General features: G+C 45.2%; 1 protein-coding gene across 2 annotated transcripts in view; it reads left to right on the top strand.

The window, feature by feature from the left end:
- The window catches only part of SETD1A (SET domain containing 1A, histone lysine methyltransferase), a 1,239,111-nt gene that overhangs the window by 711,391 nt on the left and 513,524 nt on the right, over positions 1–14,196 (top strand). For both annotated transcript variants that reach the window (XM_078652474.1, XM_078652473.1), the window contains exon 11: positions 5,463–5,550. In XM_078652474.1, the coding sequence (XP_078508600.1) occupies positions 5,463–5,550 (88 nt within the window). The remainder of the gene's footprint in view (positions 1–5,462; positions 5,551–14,196) is intronic.

The following is a 14,196-nucleotide window of genomic DNA, read 5'->3' on the forward strand; positions in this document are numbered from 1 at the left end:
TCCGGGGAAGTGTGGTGCAGATGTTCACGGACAACACCACCGCCATGTGGTATTGCAACAAACAGGGTGGGGTGGGGTCCTGGACCTTTTGTCAAGAGGCTCTGCGTCTCTGGACATGGCTGGAACTTCAAGGCATTACCTTGGTGGTTCAACACCTGGCAGGTTCTCTGAACGCCAGGGCGGACGACCTCAGCTGCAGGTGCCTGATGGATCACGAATAAAGTCTGAACTTGCACATGGCGCAAGATCTCTTTCTGCAGTGGGGAGAGCCTTGGTTAGATCTATTCGCCACCGAAGAGAATATGCAATGTCATCAGTTCTGCGCGTTGGAATTTCCAAGGCAGCACTCGCTAAGCGACGCTTTTCGTCGAGAGTGGAGTTACGGTCTGTTGTACGCCTTTCCGCCTTTACCACTTCTGCCCCAGAGTACTGAAGAAGATCAGGCACAAATGGGCCAAGTCATGCTTGTGGCTCCGGATTGAGCACGAACATACTGGTATCCCGAACTACTCAGCATGGCGGTCGATTCACCGATCCGTCTGTCCCTTCGGGAGGATCATCTGTCGCAGCAGCAGGTGACGGTCTTTCACCCGAACCTGTTCAGCCTCCACCTCTCGTGGAGATTGAGAAGTGACAGTTGACAGCTTTCGACCTTCCTCCCGAAGTCTATGATGTTATTTTGTCAGCCAGGTGTCCCTCCACTAAAACGGTATACGCCTGCAGGTGGAACAAATTTGTGGCATGGTGCACAGCAAAGGCTGTGGATCCCCTTTCTGCCCCTCTTTCTGAGGTCCTTCTGTTCCTTCTATCTTTAGCCCAGCAGGGCACTGCTCTGGGCACTCAAAGGTTTTCTTTTGGCCGTCTCTGCCTTTCTATGGCTTCCAGATCAGCCTTCTCTTTTTACGTCCCAGGTTGTTAACCGTTTCCTCAAAGGCATTACGCATACATTTCCACCCGTGCCTTTCATAATGCCTCAATGGGACTTGAATCTTGTTTTGACCTTTCTGATGTGCACTCTTTTTGAGCCCCTTCATAACTGTCCCTTACATCTTCTCACTCGCAAGATGGCTTTCCTGGTAGCCATCACCTCTGCCGGAAGGGGGAGTGATCTCCAGGCTCTCTCTTCTAAACCTCCTTTCCTCTCTGTTCACCCCGACAAGGTGGTTCTGAGGATCCGGCCTTCTTTCTTGCCATAAGGTTGTCACGCCCTTCCACGTCGGGCAGACCATCACTTTGCCCACCTTCTTGCCTCCGCATCCCTCTAGGGAGGAGGAGGAGAGGCTTCCCTGTCTGTGTGATCTGCAGCGTACACAACAGTTCCGGTTGGATGTCCAGCTCTTCGTTGGATACGTGGGCGCCAAAAAAGGTCGGGCCGTGCACAATCAGACCATCTCCAGATGGGTCGTCCTGTGCATCAAAGCATGTTACTCCTTGGTTAAGAAGGAGCCTCCTCTGGGGCTGCGTGCCCATTCCACCAGGGCAATGGCAGCCACTGCTGCCTTGGGACGCGGCGTTCCCTTGCAGGACATTTGTCAGGCAGCTACATGGGCCTCGCTGCACACGTTTGTCAAGCACTGCTGACTTGACAGACCGGTCCGGAGAGACAGCTTCATTGGCCGTTCTGTGCTCTGTGACTTTCTGGTGTAATCTTGTTTGCAGACCCACCACCGGGGTTGGTATTGCTGGGGTATCTATTCTAAGGTAAGGAATCTATCACTAACATGTCTCATTCAGATGCCCAAGTTACTACTTGTGTACCAATATATCTGTAGGAGACATTAGTTAGTGATAGATTCCTTACCACCCCGCCCTTCCTCCCTGCGAACTGATCACTTGGTTTAAGGTCATCACTTTCAGGGCCCTAGTTTTATGCACCAATGGTCAGCATCTTGCATGGCTCTACGTTCTTGGTGCGGAAAGTCGTGTACAGAACTGACGTCAGCCCCCATGGGTGGCACCTAAGTAGTCTCCGTGACGTCATCTCGGTGCTTACGACGCCAGTGACGAACGCGGAGCCGCAGGACGCCACCCACTGACACGCAGGGGTACTGCTAAGCAAAACTTTCCGGATCCAGTCTGACGCCTGGGGATGTTCTAAGGTAAGGAATCTATCACTAACTAATGTCTCTTACAGATCTATCGTTACACAAGTAGTAACTTGTACAATGTCATGAAAACCACGTTTTGTTCCAGAGTTAGTGTCGTACTTAGCCGTTAGTCAGACTTGTTCCCATCTAACTCTATTTTCCAATATCCCTCTTTTCCAGAAGACTTCTTTAGGTTCTTCACAATGTTAATAGGTTATTGAAGTTTTACAGATTTTTTAAACTAATGACATTAGTTTTTTAAAACTAATCTTACTCTCAGTTACAGCTTTGCGTGGGTTTAGCCTCTTTAAACAGACTTTAGAATGATTGTTTCTTGGAATTGGAGAAGGAATAGATTGAAAAGTGGCCAAAACAGCCATCATTAGACAGTGCAATGCTTTATTTTGTCTTTAAAAAAGTACCTAATCTAAAAGAAAAGTATGATATATAGTTGAAAAGTGCTCTGGGATCCCGCAGATGGGTGGGGCAATTTATTGCTTATGATAATGAATAAGAGAGGATGTGGTCTAACGGCTAGGGCGGTCGACCTCAAATCTGGGGAACCAGGTTCGAGTCTCGGCAATGACGCTCAACATCCTGTGATTCTGGGCAAATCACCTAATCTCCCCATACTTAACAAAAAAAAATGGATGTGTCCTTGTGTAACGCAACTGGTGCTAATGTAAAGCACTCTGATACCTGATACCTTCGGGTCAGGTCTGCGCTATATAAAACTCCAGAAAAAAAAGAACAGGTAAGTAACTATTGCTTTGTCTAGAAGGTCTTTTAAATGTTTGTCCACCAGGATAATACCAATCTTTTCTGTGACAACTAAATAGAATGGCAACTAAACAATATGCCAGCTAAGGGAATAGATCCTGCTTTTGAAACCATGCTCAAATCTCCCTTCGGATATTGGTCATTTATAGTAGCATTCCTTGTTGAAGGATTATCTCCGAGCAGAGTGTGTAAGATTCAATTTTAAGGCAACAATGACCCTATACAGTTATTCATGACAGTAAAGTTGTGTATTGATCCTACCTATCCCTCTTTCCATTCAAAAGTAGTGTCAGGTTTTCATGATTTTTATACCATTTTTAAATATGTATAATGGCTGTATAGAGGTCATTTTAATTTTGGTAAGATTACAAAACCTACAGAACATATCCCAAGGTTCAAATGGGACTGGCTAGTTGGTTGTATTAATTAAAAAGTCATTTAAAAAAATGAACAATTTCGGTTATTAAAAGTATTCCCGAATCCTGCACAGCTATTAAAGCTGGACAGCTCTTCCCTTGCAATTTTTTCTGGGCATCTCTTTGCATTTTTGCTTCTTAGCAATCTTTAAGCCCCCTGAAGGTACTCCTGTTAAATTAAATTTCCACTGTAGCCCTAGATGGTAAATTCACTTGAGTCATATGAAAAGATCTATTACACTCTGCCATACATATTGTACTAATTCTTAATTGCTTTATTCTTCTTTGAGTATTGTCATACTATTCTGAAAAGATTCATCATATTTTTCTTGCATATGAATAATTTCTGCCTGTATTATATTTACATTCATCATGTAAATGCTAAAACTATTTTCCTTTGTTAATATCTTCTTACGGATAACATCCTTTAGTATGACACAATTTTTTGAGTACCTTCTGGTAAATTAAAGAGCCTAGTGCCCTTTCTCATGTTTCTATCTCTTTCTGTAACAAAATCACCATATCTTCTGCTTGTTCTATAAGCATTGCCATCAATTCCGCAGAAGTCTGATCTAACTTTTGTTCCCCCATTTTGACATGATGATCTGTTAAATTCTCAACTGCAGATAAAATATTAATACGGAGACCTTGTGGTATACTTTTAACTTCTAAGTATTTCCTTAAAAATCTAATATCCCACTATTTGTTCGCTTCTTTGATCGAAAGTTTTTCTAACTTTTTTTAATACCCTTTTATTCACTGCAATTCCCTTTATTTCAGTTTTGACTTTGGAATAGAAGTTTGGGCATTTTTGTTCTCTGTGTAATCCAAGATATTCGTCTTGGGTTAAAAAAAAAAACACGAGCAGAATGTGCTAATTATTTATTCAGTACTTCAAATTGGGAGAATAGGAATCATGGCAACAGAATAGAAACTAAAAAAGGCTTTAAAGTTGTTTACCAAATTAGAATAACTTGTGATCAAATAATCAAACAAATGGTGGGGTATTATGACTTCAAAGAAATTAGAATTTAAAAGTATACCATGAGGTTTTCGGGATCATATTTTTTCTGCAGTTGAAGATTTAGCAGAACATCATGTTATAAATGGGAACAAAAGTTAGATCATACTTCTACAGAATTGATGCCAATGCTTATAGTACGAACAAAAGTAAAGGTGATTTTGTTACAGAAAGAGATAGAAACAGTGAAAGTGGAGATTAAGCTCCTTACTTTACTTGGAGGTGCACAAAAAAAGCTGTCATACTAGAGGATGTTCTCAGCAAACATCAAGAAGATATTAAAAAAGAAGTTAAGGTTTTTGTGTGATGATTCCAATTACTTAATGGGCAGAATGTATTCATATGCAAGAAAATATGTTGAATCCTTTCAAGAGTATGACAAAATTCAAAAAATTCTGTAAGTACAGTAATAAATTAAGAATTTACCCAATATGTATAGTACACTACTATAGATGTTTTTATATGACTCTCCACCGAATGTAGCATTTTTTGTTACAGTGGCAATTGATATTTAAAATTATGAAGGGATCTGTTAACCTCTGTGTATTTTGAGTCTCTAGCAGGGTCACTGGTATTCTTTTGAATGCCTTTTATTGTCTCTATACATTTCCCTTTATTTCAAATTTTGGCCCCTTTTATACTGTTGATGTACATTGGAGGTAGACTTCCTTGTGGAAGTGGCTCCCAAAGTTGCTTCAGTCTTAGTAAGGGTGAAAAGTGCTCTCTCAACCCAGGCTATGAAACACTAACACTGCTGGCACAACATTATCTACAGTCAGTGGTATAGGTTTTCTTCCATCTCCCTTTTGGGAGAATGGCCTGAAGACTCCTTCCACGTGGTCTGTGCAGTCTCATCATCATGATTTCAGTGACATGCAAGATGAATGTTTGCACATGTGCCTCAAGAGGTTACTAGTATAGTCCGCCCGACTAGATTGGACTCCATTTGAGGGTGCTACTAATTATGGCTTCCAAGATTTTATGAGATGGTTAATGTCTATCTCGACCATTGGGCCCTGCACATACACATTCTTCTCTTAAAGAAAAAAATGCTTCTTTTAAATGTTTGACAGGTGTTTGATTTACTTTTTTGCCATGACCTTAAAGTTCGTCCTTCATGAAAGGGGTTTTAAGCTGATGTTTGCATTTCTCTCGTAGGTGAAAAGGAAAGAACTGTCTGAAATTTCTGATACTAGTGATGAGAAGCGACCACGTCCTTCTACACCCATCGACGAGGATGATGATGGTAGGTCTTTTCAGATAGTTTTTTCACACTGTATTGCTACATTCCTTGAACAGATCCTGCAGTGTCACATAGATGGAGCAACAGGATGATAACCAGTGTATACATTTGTCAAGATCTTACATTGCATTTCATTGCTTTGTCACGCTTTATGACCTTTAAGAGACAAAATCTTTACTGCATAGTATTTTTAAACTATAAAAAAAAGTTTCACCATTCTGCTTACTTATTGGCAAGAAAAGAAAACAGTGGTTAGTGTAACAGCAGATTCATCTCCATCATGTGATTTCCATTGTTACTTATCAACAACGAATATGTCTCTGTGAGGCATTTAGGAACAGTTTTCTAAATGCAGTGTAGGAAAGTGTCCCTTTTTGCGGGGTTGGCCCCACTTTTTGCCAAACTGTTGTTGTACTTTGAAAGTGCCCTGAGTTCCTGCCAACCAGGTAACCAAGGCCTATGCTCTTTCCCTAAACTGTGCTGTTGCACAATTGCAACTCTATGGCCACTTTTAAGTCCCTTGTAAATGGTACCATAGGTAACGAGGGCACTGTGACCAGGGAAGGCCTCTAAGGGCTGCAGCACTTATTGTGCCACCCTGTACCTTTACACACACACACACACACACACACTGCCCTTGCAGGCTGCGTTTTTTGTGCAGAACAAAGTGAAGAGTCGTCATAGCTCACATCCCCGTGTGCCATGCCTACCATCTACTGATCCTGGCATAGGTAAGCCACCCCTCTAGCTGGGCGCACTATACCAGTGTTGAGGGTACAGGTGCATGAGCCCTGTACCCATGCAGTGTCTAAGTCAATTCTTAGACATTGTAAGCGCAATAATGCCATAAAGAGTATATGGTGCAAGGAGTGTGTCAGTGCGAACTCCACAGCACCATAATGGCTTTACTGAAAGCTGAGAAGTTTGATATCAAACTTCTAAGCACATTAAACCCACACTGATGCCAGTGTGACATTTAATGAAAAATGCACGCAGATGCCATCTTAGAGATGCCCCCTGAAAAAAGACCTACGGCTAGTGTCCTGGCAGAGTGGCTGCTCTCCAACTGCTACCACCAGACATGTTTCTGGACTCCTGGGTCAAGAGCCTGCCGCTCTCGGGGGCCTGAAACAATGCACATCCTGGGACGAGGTGCCAAGCCTCCTCGCCCAGGATTGGCAGGGTCCACGTATGGGAAGCTTCAAAGGCTTAAAGCCTTTGTGAGCCACCCCAGCCATTTGCTGCTCCCAGCAACTGACCCCCACCAGTTCTGGCCCCCGCTTTGGGCAGGAAAATCGCCCCACCCCCCACTGACGAATGCTCCCAACGAGATCTAAATGGTAGGTGAGCTAAACCCAGAGGGCCTAACAAGCGCATTTATGTGATCAACGTTTCCAGGTTGTTACCACACATGAGACATGAAAATGAAGACTCTCTAATCAATAAATGCATAGATTGGATTCGCCATATGAGGGGGGGAGGGGGGTCACTCATTGATCAGAGAGGATATCCTAGGGGCAAAATGTATTAATGGATTTAATTCCCAGACAGACTGTATAGAGCTGCACCTAGTTGACGTGAACCTTGCCCACATTTTAATTGCCTTGAAGGCCAGGACAAATCCACCAACCCACACTAGTGTACAGTTGAAATATCGCCCAGTTAAGCAAACGTTGTTGTTAGCCACCTATCTTTTGGTACCTCGGCGGGGCTCTGGTTTGCTCCTTGATACAAACGATGGACTTGCACACGAAATTATCCCAGGAGGCCCCATCTCTAGACCTTCCCTCCATCAAAAAATGGTCTCAAACTGCACTGCAACTTAATACAATAACCCTCGAATTTGGCTTGAAGGCTACAAATGGCTGTCTTAATTCAGACGACAAGTCGGGAGCAAATACCTATAACTGGACCACCAACATGAGCCGTATAGACTATTTTCTGCTAAACCCGAGATTGTGGCCCAAAGTAATTGATATTGTTGTAGGGACTACTACGGAAAGCAACCATAATCCCCTTGAGCTTACTTTAATTTCTCCTTGGGCCAGACACTTATATCCTCCAAATAGTACTCTTGCCACCAGGGTGGTTTGCCCTAGCGATGATAACAGGAGTCTTAAATGGGCTTGTGTATCTATGGACCCAGAGAAGCAAGACCTCATTAATACAAATTTGAAGGCTAGTATCAGTAAGATACTTAGTCTGCTAGAACCCTCTGTGGATTTTACCAAAGATTGCGGACTGTCCCGCTAATTTTTTAAAACAGTTTGCCTCTTATTTTAAACTATCACGACGCACGCAGGGTGGGACTAAAAGTTCAAAGCCAAAGTTTGCCTGGTTTAATCAAGAGTGCAGAGACCTCAAATCCAAATTGGCTATTGCAATTTGAAAAAACAATGTGGCCGTAGTGAGGGAAGCTAGGAGAACTTACAAGAAAGTGCTAATTAACCCCTTCCGCGCTCATGACGAGCTGAGTTTGTCATGAGTTGTGCCGCTCGCACGCTCATGACGAGCTCAGCTCGTCATGAAACGCGGTATTTTAAAAAGCGCAGCGGGAAAACCGCTAGCGCGCATGCGGTTAAAGCTAAAAAAGAAATGGGAAATAGAGAGCTGGTTGTTGATCAGTGAAGCTTGCATCAAAAACGACACACAACGATTTTGGCTCCTAGTAACAAGGGGAGATGGTAAAAGACAACTACCCGTCAATAACATTGCCATCAAGGCGCTTGGCACCTTAATTTTTCCTCACTATACACTGGAAAGCTTGAGAACGTCAATGATGCTTCTATAGTTGATTATAATAGTCCCCAGATTGATGTTTTTTTTAGCTTAGCCAAAATAAGATCCAGGTCCAAAGCCCCCACAGTCCCATAATGGCTGCACTGAAAACTGAGAAGTTTGCTATCAAACTTCTCAGCACATTAAACCCACACTGATGCCAGTGTGGGGTTTAATGAAAAATGCACACAGAGAGCATCTTAGAGATACCCCCTGAAAAACGACCTACCACTAGTTTCCAGGCTGAGTGGCTGCTTTAAGAATGGGCAGGGTCTACGACGGGGAAGCTTCCTTTTTTGAGCTTCCCCAGGATATTTGCTGCTTCCAGCAACTGGTCACCACTGGTTCGGACCCCCACTTTGGGCTGGAGCACTGGTGTGAAAACCAAGTGAGGAAGGGAAGTTAGTTCACCTCTGCCAACCCCATCCTTCAGGTAGGGGAGGCGAGGTGAAGCACAACTCTCAGTTCCTGCCATCTTGTAGATGGGGGACCCAGCCAACCAGGGTGAGGCTTATGCTCCCCTCCCACTGGAGGGTGGCATAATAGGGGGTGTACCCACCCCAGGGAAGGGACACATTGGTCCCACCCTTTTACCTACCTGTAACACTCCTAAATCTAGTATTTAAGGGCACCCCTGAACCTTGCTTCCTCAGACAAGAAACTACAAGAAGAAAGACCGAAAAGCCGTGCCAAAGCTAAGAGGAGGAGGATGCCCACTGTCTTGGCCCAAGCCCTACCAGTCTGTCCCCACCTTGAACCTGCAGAAGTGAAACTCCGGTGTGTCCTGCAGCCAGCTACCTCAAAAACTTCGAGGACCTGCCCTGCCTTCAAAGAAAAGACTCAGTATCCCGTGAACACCGGATTTGTTCACCAACAGACTCCAGCTGTGGCAAGATCCGCGAGTCTGCACCCGACGCCCATGGCCCGAGCTCGAGTGGCCCAATGCCACGAGGAGGTCTCCCCGGCGATCCTGACCCGAGATCCGGTAATCCCTGACCTGCCTAAGAAGATCCAAACCTAAAAGGCACCCCTGCACCCGTCGCCCCACGTCCTTGGGTGGCCCAACCGATGGTGCCTAACCAACCCCCAGCATCCCAACTTACTTCTCCAAGTGGTGGTCGCACCCAGAAGACCTTTTTCCCAGAGCCTGCAGTGTGTTTGAAACCGGAGACTCCCCAATGAAAGTTACAGGAAGCCCAACACCAAAACAGCACTCTACACCCGGCCGCCCCAGTGCCTCCGAGGGATCACCTTTTGTGCTAGCTTGAACCCCCATTTGCCCTGAGCTTAAGTTTAGGAGGTTTGCTCCCACAACTTTGTGGGCTGCTTGTAAGCAGCCTCCAACCGGAGGCCCCAATCCCCCTTTGGATAACATTGGGCCTCAGCACTCTGCACCCGTCCGCCCTAGTGCAGCAGAGGGTGTAACAAGAGTGCATCCTTGAGCCTGGGGCACCCCTAAATCTACCCCAGAATACCAACTCTCACAACCGAATACTTAGCTTTGAACTAATAACCCTTTTTTCGAGGCATATGAGCTGTAGGTCTTATACGTGTGCATAGATCGCCATCTGGTGTTTGGCTCGGATGTTCGCACTTTGTTTTTGTCTTGGAAGAATTCTTTGTAGTCACGCGGTAGGCGACTCCTCCTTAGGACGATAGTGCGTATGGGCATCAACTCCATCTCCGGATTGTTTTTTCCGGCGTCAGGTTCGGATGTGATTTGCTGCGCTCCGGGTCGGTGTCAGTTTCGAACTCCCCCTTTGACGAGCAGTTCCTCTACACTCACCGGTATTGTCTTGATCGAGTTTCCCTTTCAATTCGCATCTTTAAAAACAAACTCCTCGTTCTTTGATGCGGGCCATTGTGCCTATCCGGGCCAACCACGTCTGCAGTCAATGGTAAGGTCTCCTTTCCAAAAATGCCCCGGCTATGGTGCTAAGTTCCCACACACGGACTTGCACGAGGTTTGTAACCTCTACCTCTCCCCAGAGCACGAAGACAAGAACTGCGAGGTCTGTTCATCTCGCATCTTCAGGCTCGACGTCACAAAATGTCTTGCGAAAGCAGCTCGATTTCGGACATCTTCGGAACAGATCCCAATGTCCAGCCGGATCAACAAGGTGATCAAGAAGACCTCTCCATCTCCAAGGCTGATGACTCCAACGTCGAGGGGACACTCACCCCTGCTCAGCGGTCCGTGAGTACCGAAACCCCTCTCCCAAAAAACAAACCTAAGGCTCCGGTAACACCCTCGGGTCAACACCGGTAACATGTCTCAAATGCCCCGCCCCCAGGCCCAGCTATGAAACCAAAAGATAAGCCTTATGGCTCAGGCTCGAGCCAACCCCATTCCGGTGCCGAAAAATCACCTTCGACACCGAAGCCGCAACCAAAGATATGCCAAACCCTTCTTCAGCGACACTGAAGACAGCCTCGACGCCAAAGCCCTTGGCGTCAAAACATACCAAGGACAAACATTCGGAACCGAAAAAATCTTCAAAGACGAAAAATTCGTCGGAGCCGAAAACAGTCTTGGAGTCACAAACTCCTATAACAAAACCTAAGGAGTCTAAAACCCCACAGAAAGCCTTAGAAACTCGGTCCAAAGAACATTCTGACCCAAAATCATCAGCACCGAAAAAAGACATTTTACCCACACAGCCTGTACCTGATTTTTGGGTTCCAAAACAAAAAACTCTTTGACCCAGAGACTGGCAAAGTAGTCTCCAAGCCTCCAAAAAAAGAGGAAATTGGACACTTCAGATGAATCTGAAATAACCTTGAAACGAAAGGAGATGAGTATTAACACCTCCTCCAGTTGATCCAAATCTTCTAATTTCTCCACCATACCCCCCACAACATACCTTTTCACCTCTACATCAGACACCTAGGATGATCATACCGATAGGGGTGGGAATGTAGATCCAAATGGGGATGATGATGCACATACTATCCCACACGTCGTAGACCTTGCGATGACTACAACTCAGATACAGACCCACACAATGACCTAGGCCTCTGTCCAACTAGGCCATCACCACCAGATGACAACCCAACTAATCAATAGGGCTGCCCAATACCACAGAGTACAGTTGCATTCTGATCCCTTAGAGAAAGACTTTTTACTTGAAACCTTTGCACTCTCGCAAAAGTCCACGCAGACCCTGTCATTGTTAAAAGGCATGCTCAAACATGCCCCAGAAGTTTTTAAGGACCCTGTCAGAGCCAGGATTCTCAACACCAGGATAGATAAAAAGTATAAGGCAGCTCCCAATGACCCAATTTACATTAAAGGTCAGGTCCCTTTGAATTCTCTTGGGCTGTCTAATGCACGCAATAGGGCAAAGTCGCAGAGTACAGGCGACACTCCCCCTACTGATAAGGAGACTAAACTAATAGACGCATCTGGTAAACGTATTGCGTCACATGCTGCAAATCATTGGCAGACTGCCAATACCCAAGCTTTATTGGCCAGGTACAACAGGGCTCACATGCTGCTCGACCGGTGATGCGTGACTCTGCTTAGGCTACCATGCCTCTTTGTGTATAACAAGATAAAGCACGATAAAGACAGCATAACAAGATAAAGTACGATATAGACAGGTACTTCTTAACTTCCGATAATCATAGGAGCGTACTTTCTCCAGATTAAGAGAATTCATGATAACCTGCTATTTTTTAGGAACTTTACTTCGCTTACTTACCTTACTTCGCTGCATTGCTTATTGACTAATACAGATGTTTGAGCCCTGAAGAAGTCTCAATTTTGAGACGAAACGCGTCGGCTAAGAAGGGAAATCCACATGTGTTCTTGGATTTTTTCCTGTCTTGGATTACCACAATAAAGATTTGAATAAGCAACCTTACATCAGTCCGGACCTACTCATTACAAGATCTTATTTGTCATAGACATTGAAGATATCAGAGACTGTCAAAAAAAAATTTCATAGATGTGTGCTGATTACACATTTTCTATTGTATATTTTGGGCTTTGCCCATGAAGGAACAGACAGGGTTGTGTTCCTTGGTCTCCTGAGCACCATCACCATAACCTTTGAGCCACAGTGGAAGCAGGTGCTGTTTTTGCTTTACCTAAACCCTTGTGTTTTGAAAAAACCTTATACAAGAGGTGATATTGATCACAAACACCTCAATTAAATGTGCGCTTGACGTGGCTGATACCGCATCTCGCGCCATCAACACTACCGTTTTATTGCGCAGGCACGCTTGGCTCCGAGTCTCTGGATTCAAACAAGAGGTGCACTCTGCTATTTTAAATCAGCTCTTCGACCAAGAACAAATTTTTGGGCCCTCAGTTGACACATCTTTAGAAAAAATGAAAAAAGATACGGACACTGCGAAGTCCATGGGGGCCTTACAATTCCCTTCCCCTAGATATTCTTTTCGCCGCTTCTTCTACAGAGCTGGCTCCAAAGCCATTGGCTCAGAACATCCCTCTTCTTCCTATAAGAGCCCCTCTGAAAAATCCTCCAAAGGATACTTTCGCGGAGGCTACAGAGGAAACAATTGAAAGGGAAGAGGTTACGGCAACAATAACAGCAACTCCCCTACCGCCAAACAGTGACTCCCCTGCTCTTCCCCCGATCATTCCACTCCTGTCGGGGGACGTCTCTCACAGTTCCTACCTGTCTGAAATTCAGCCACAACAGACAAGTGGGTAAGACAAATTATCCAGTATGGTTACTACCTGGAACTCACCTCTAATCCCGCCCAAATATTCCTCCGAGACAACGTCCAATGTCCTCAGAACATTTGACACTTCCCAAACAAGAGGTTCTCTATCTATTACAAAAGCATGCAATAGAACCAGTCCCCTTCCCTCATCAAGGCACAGGGGTTTACTTCCTCTATTTCCTAATTCCCAAAAAGGACTGCTCTCTCAGGCCCATATTGGACCTCAGACCGCTAAACCTCTACATTCAGTCTGAACACTTCCACATGATCACTCTCCAACAGGTGCTCCCACTCCTTCAACAGGGCGACTTTCTCTCCACTCTGGATTTAAAGGATGCCTACTGTCATAATCCCATTCACCCCGCTTACAGGTTTTTGGTAGATGGTCAACACTACCAATTCAAGGTCCTCCCATTCAGGGGGACTACAGCACCCAGAGTCTTCACCAAGTGTCTCGTAGTAGTTGCAGCCCACTTACGAAGACAGCACATTCATGTCTTCCCTTACCTAGACGATTGGCTCATTAAAGCCAAATCACACAGCAGCTGTGCGCAACAAACACACAAAACAATCCAACTGCTACACGACTTGGGATTCACAGTAAATCTCACCAAATCCTACCTCCGACTGTCCAGCATTCAACAATATCTAGGGGCCACAATAGGCACTTCAAAAGCTCTAGCATACCCCAACCCAGTCAGGTTAAGCACCATACAAGCTCTAATATCAAAATTTCAGCATCAACACTCACTACCAGCACCAGTGTTCATGCAACTGATTGGGATGATGGCCTCTTGCATTCTCATCGTCCCGTATGCAAGACTCCTAATGTGTCCCTTACAGGAGTGTTTGGCACGTCAGTGGACCAGGCTCAAGGTCAGCTAACAGATCTGGTGTTGGTAGGCGACTGGACCCATTGCTCTCTGCAGAGGTGGAGCACGCAAAACCTTTCCAAAGGGCAGCTGTTCCTCGACCCAGTTCCACAGATAGTGCTAACAGCAGACGCATCGCTCACCGGCTGGGGCGCTCATCTTCGAACTCATACCATTCAGGGCATATGGACCCCTCAACAAAAACAACTCCACATAAATTACCTGGAATTGTTGGCAATCTTCCTAGCATTAAAATCTTTTCAACTCCACCTCTCTGCAGCTTTCACGCCTAGGTCAAAGCATA

The sequence above is a fragment of the Lissotriton helveticus genome, chromosome 7 (assembly GCF_964261635.1).
Source record: "Lissotriton helveticus chromosome 7, aLisHel1.1, whole genome shotgun sequence".
Taxonomy (NCBI): Eukaryota; Metazoa; Chordata; class Amphibia; order Caudata; family Salamandridae; genus Lissotriton; species Lissotriton helveticus.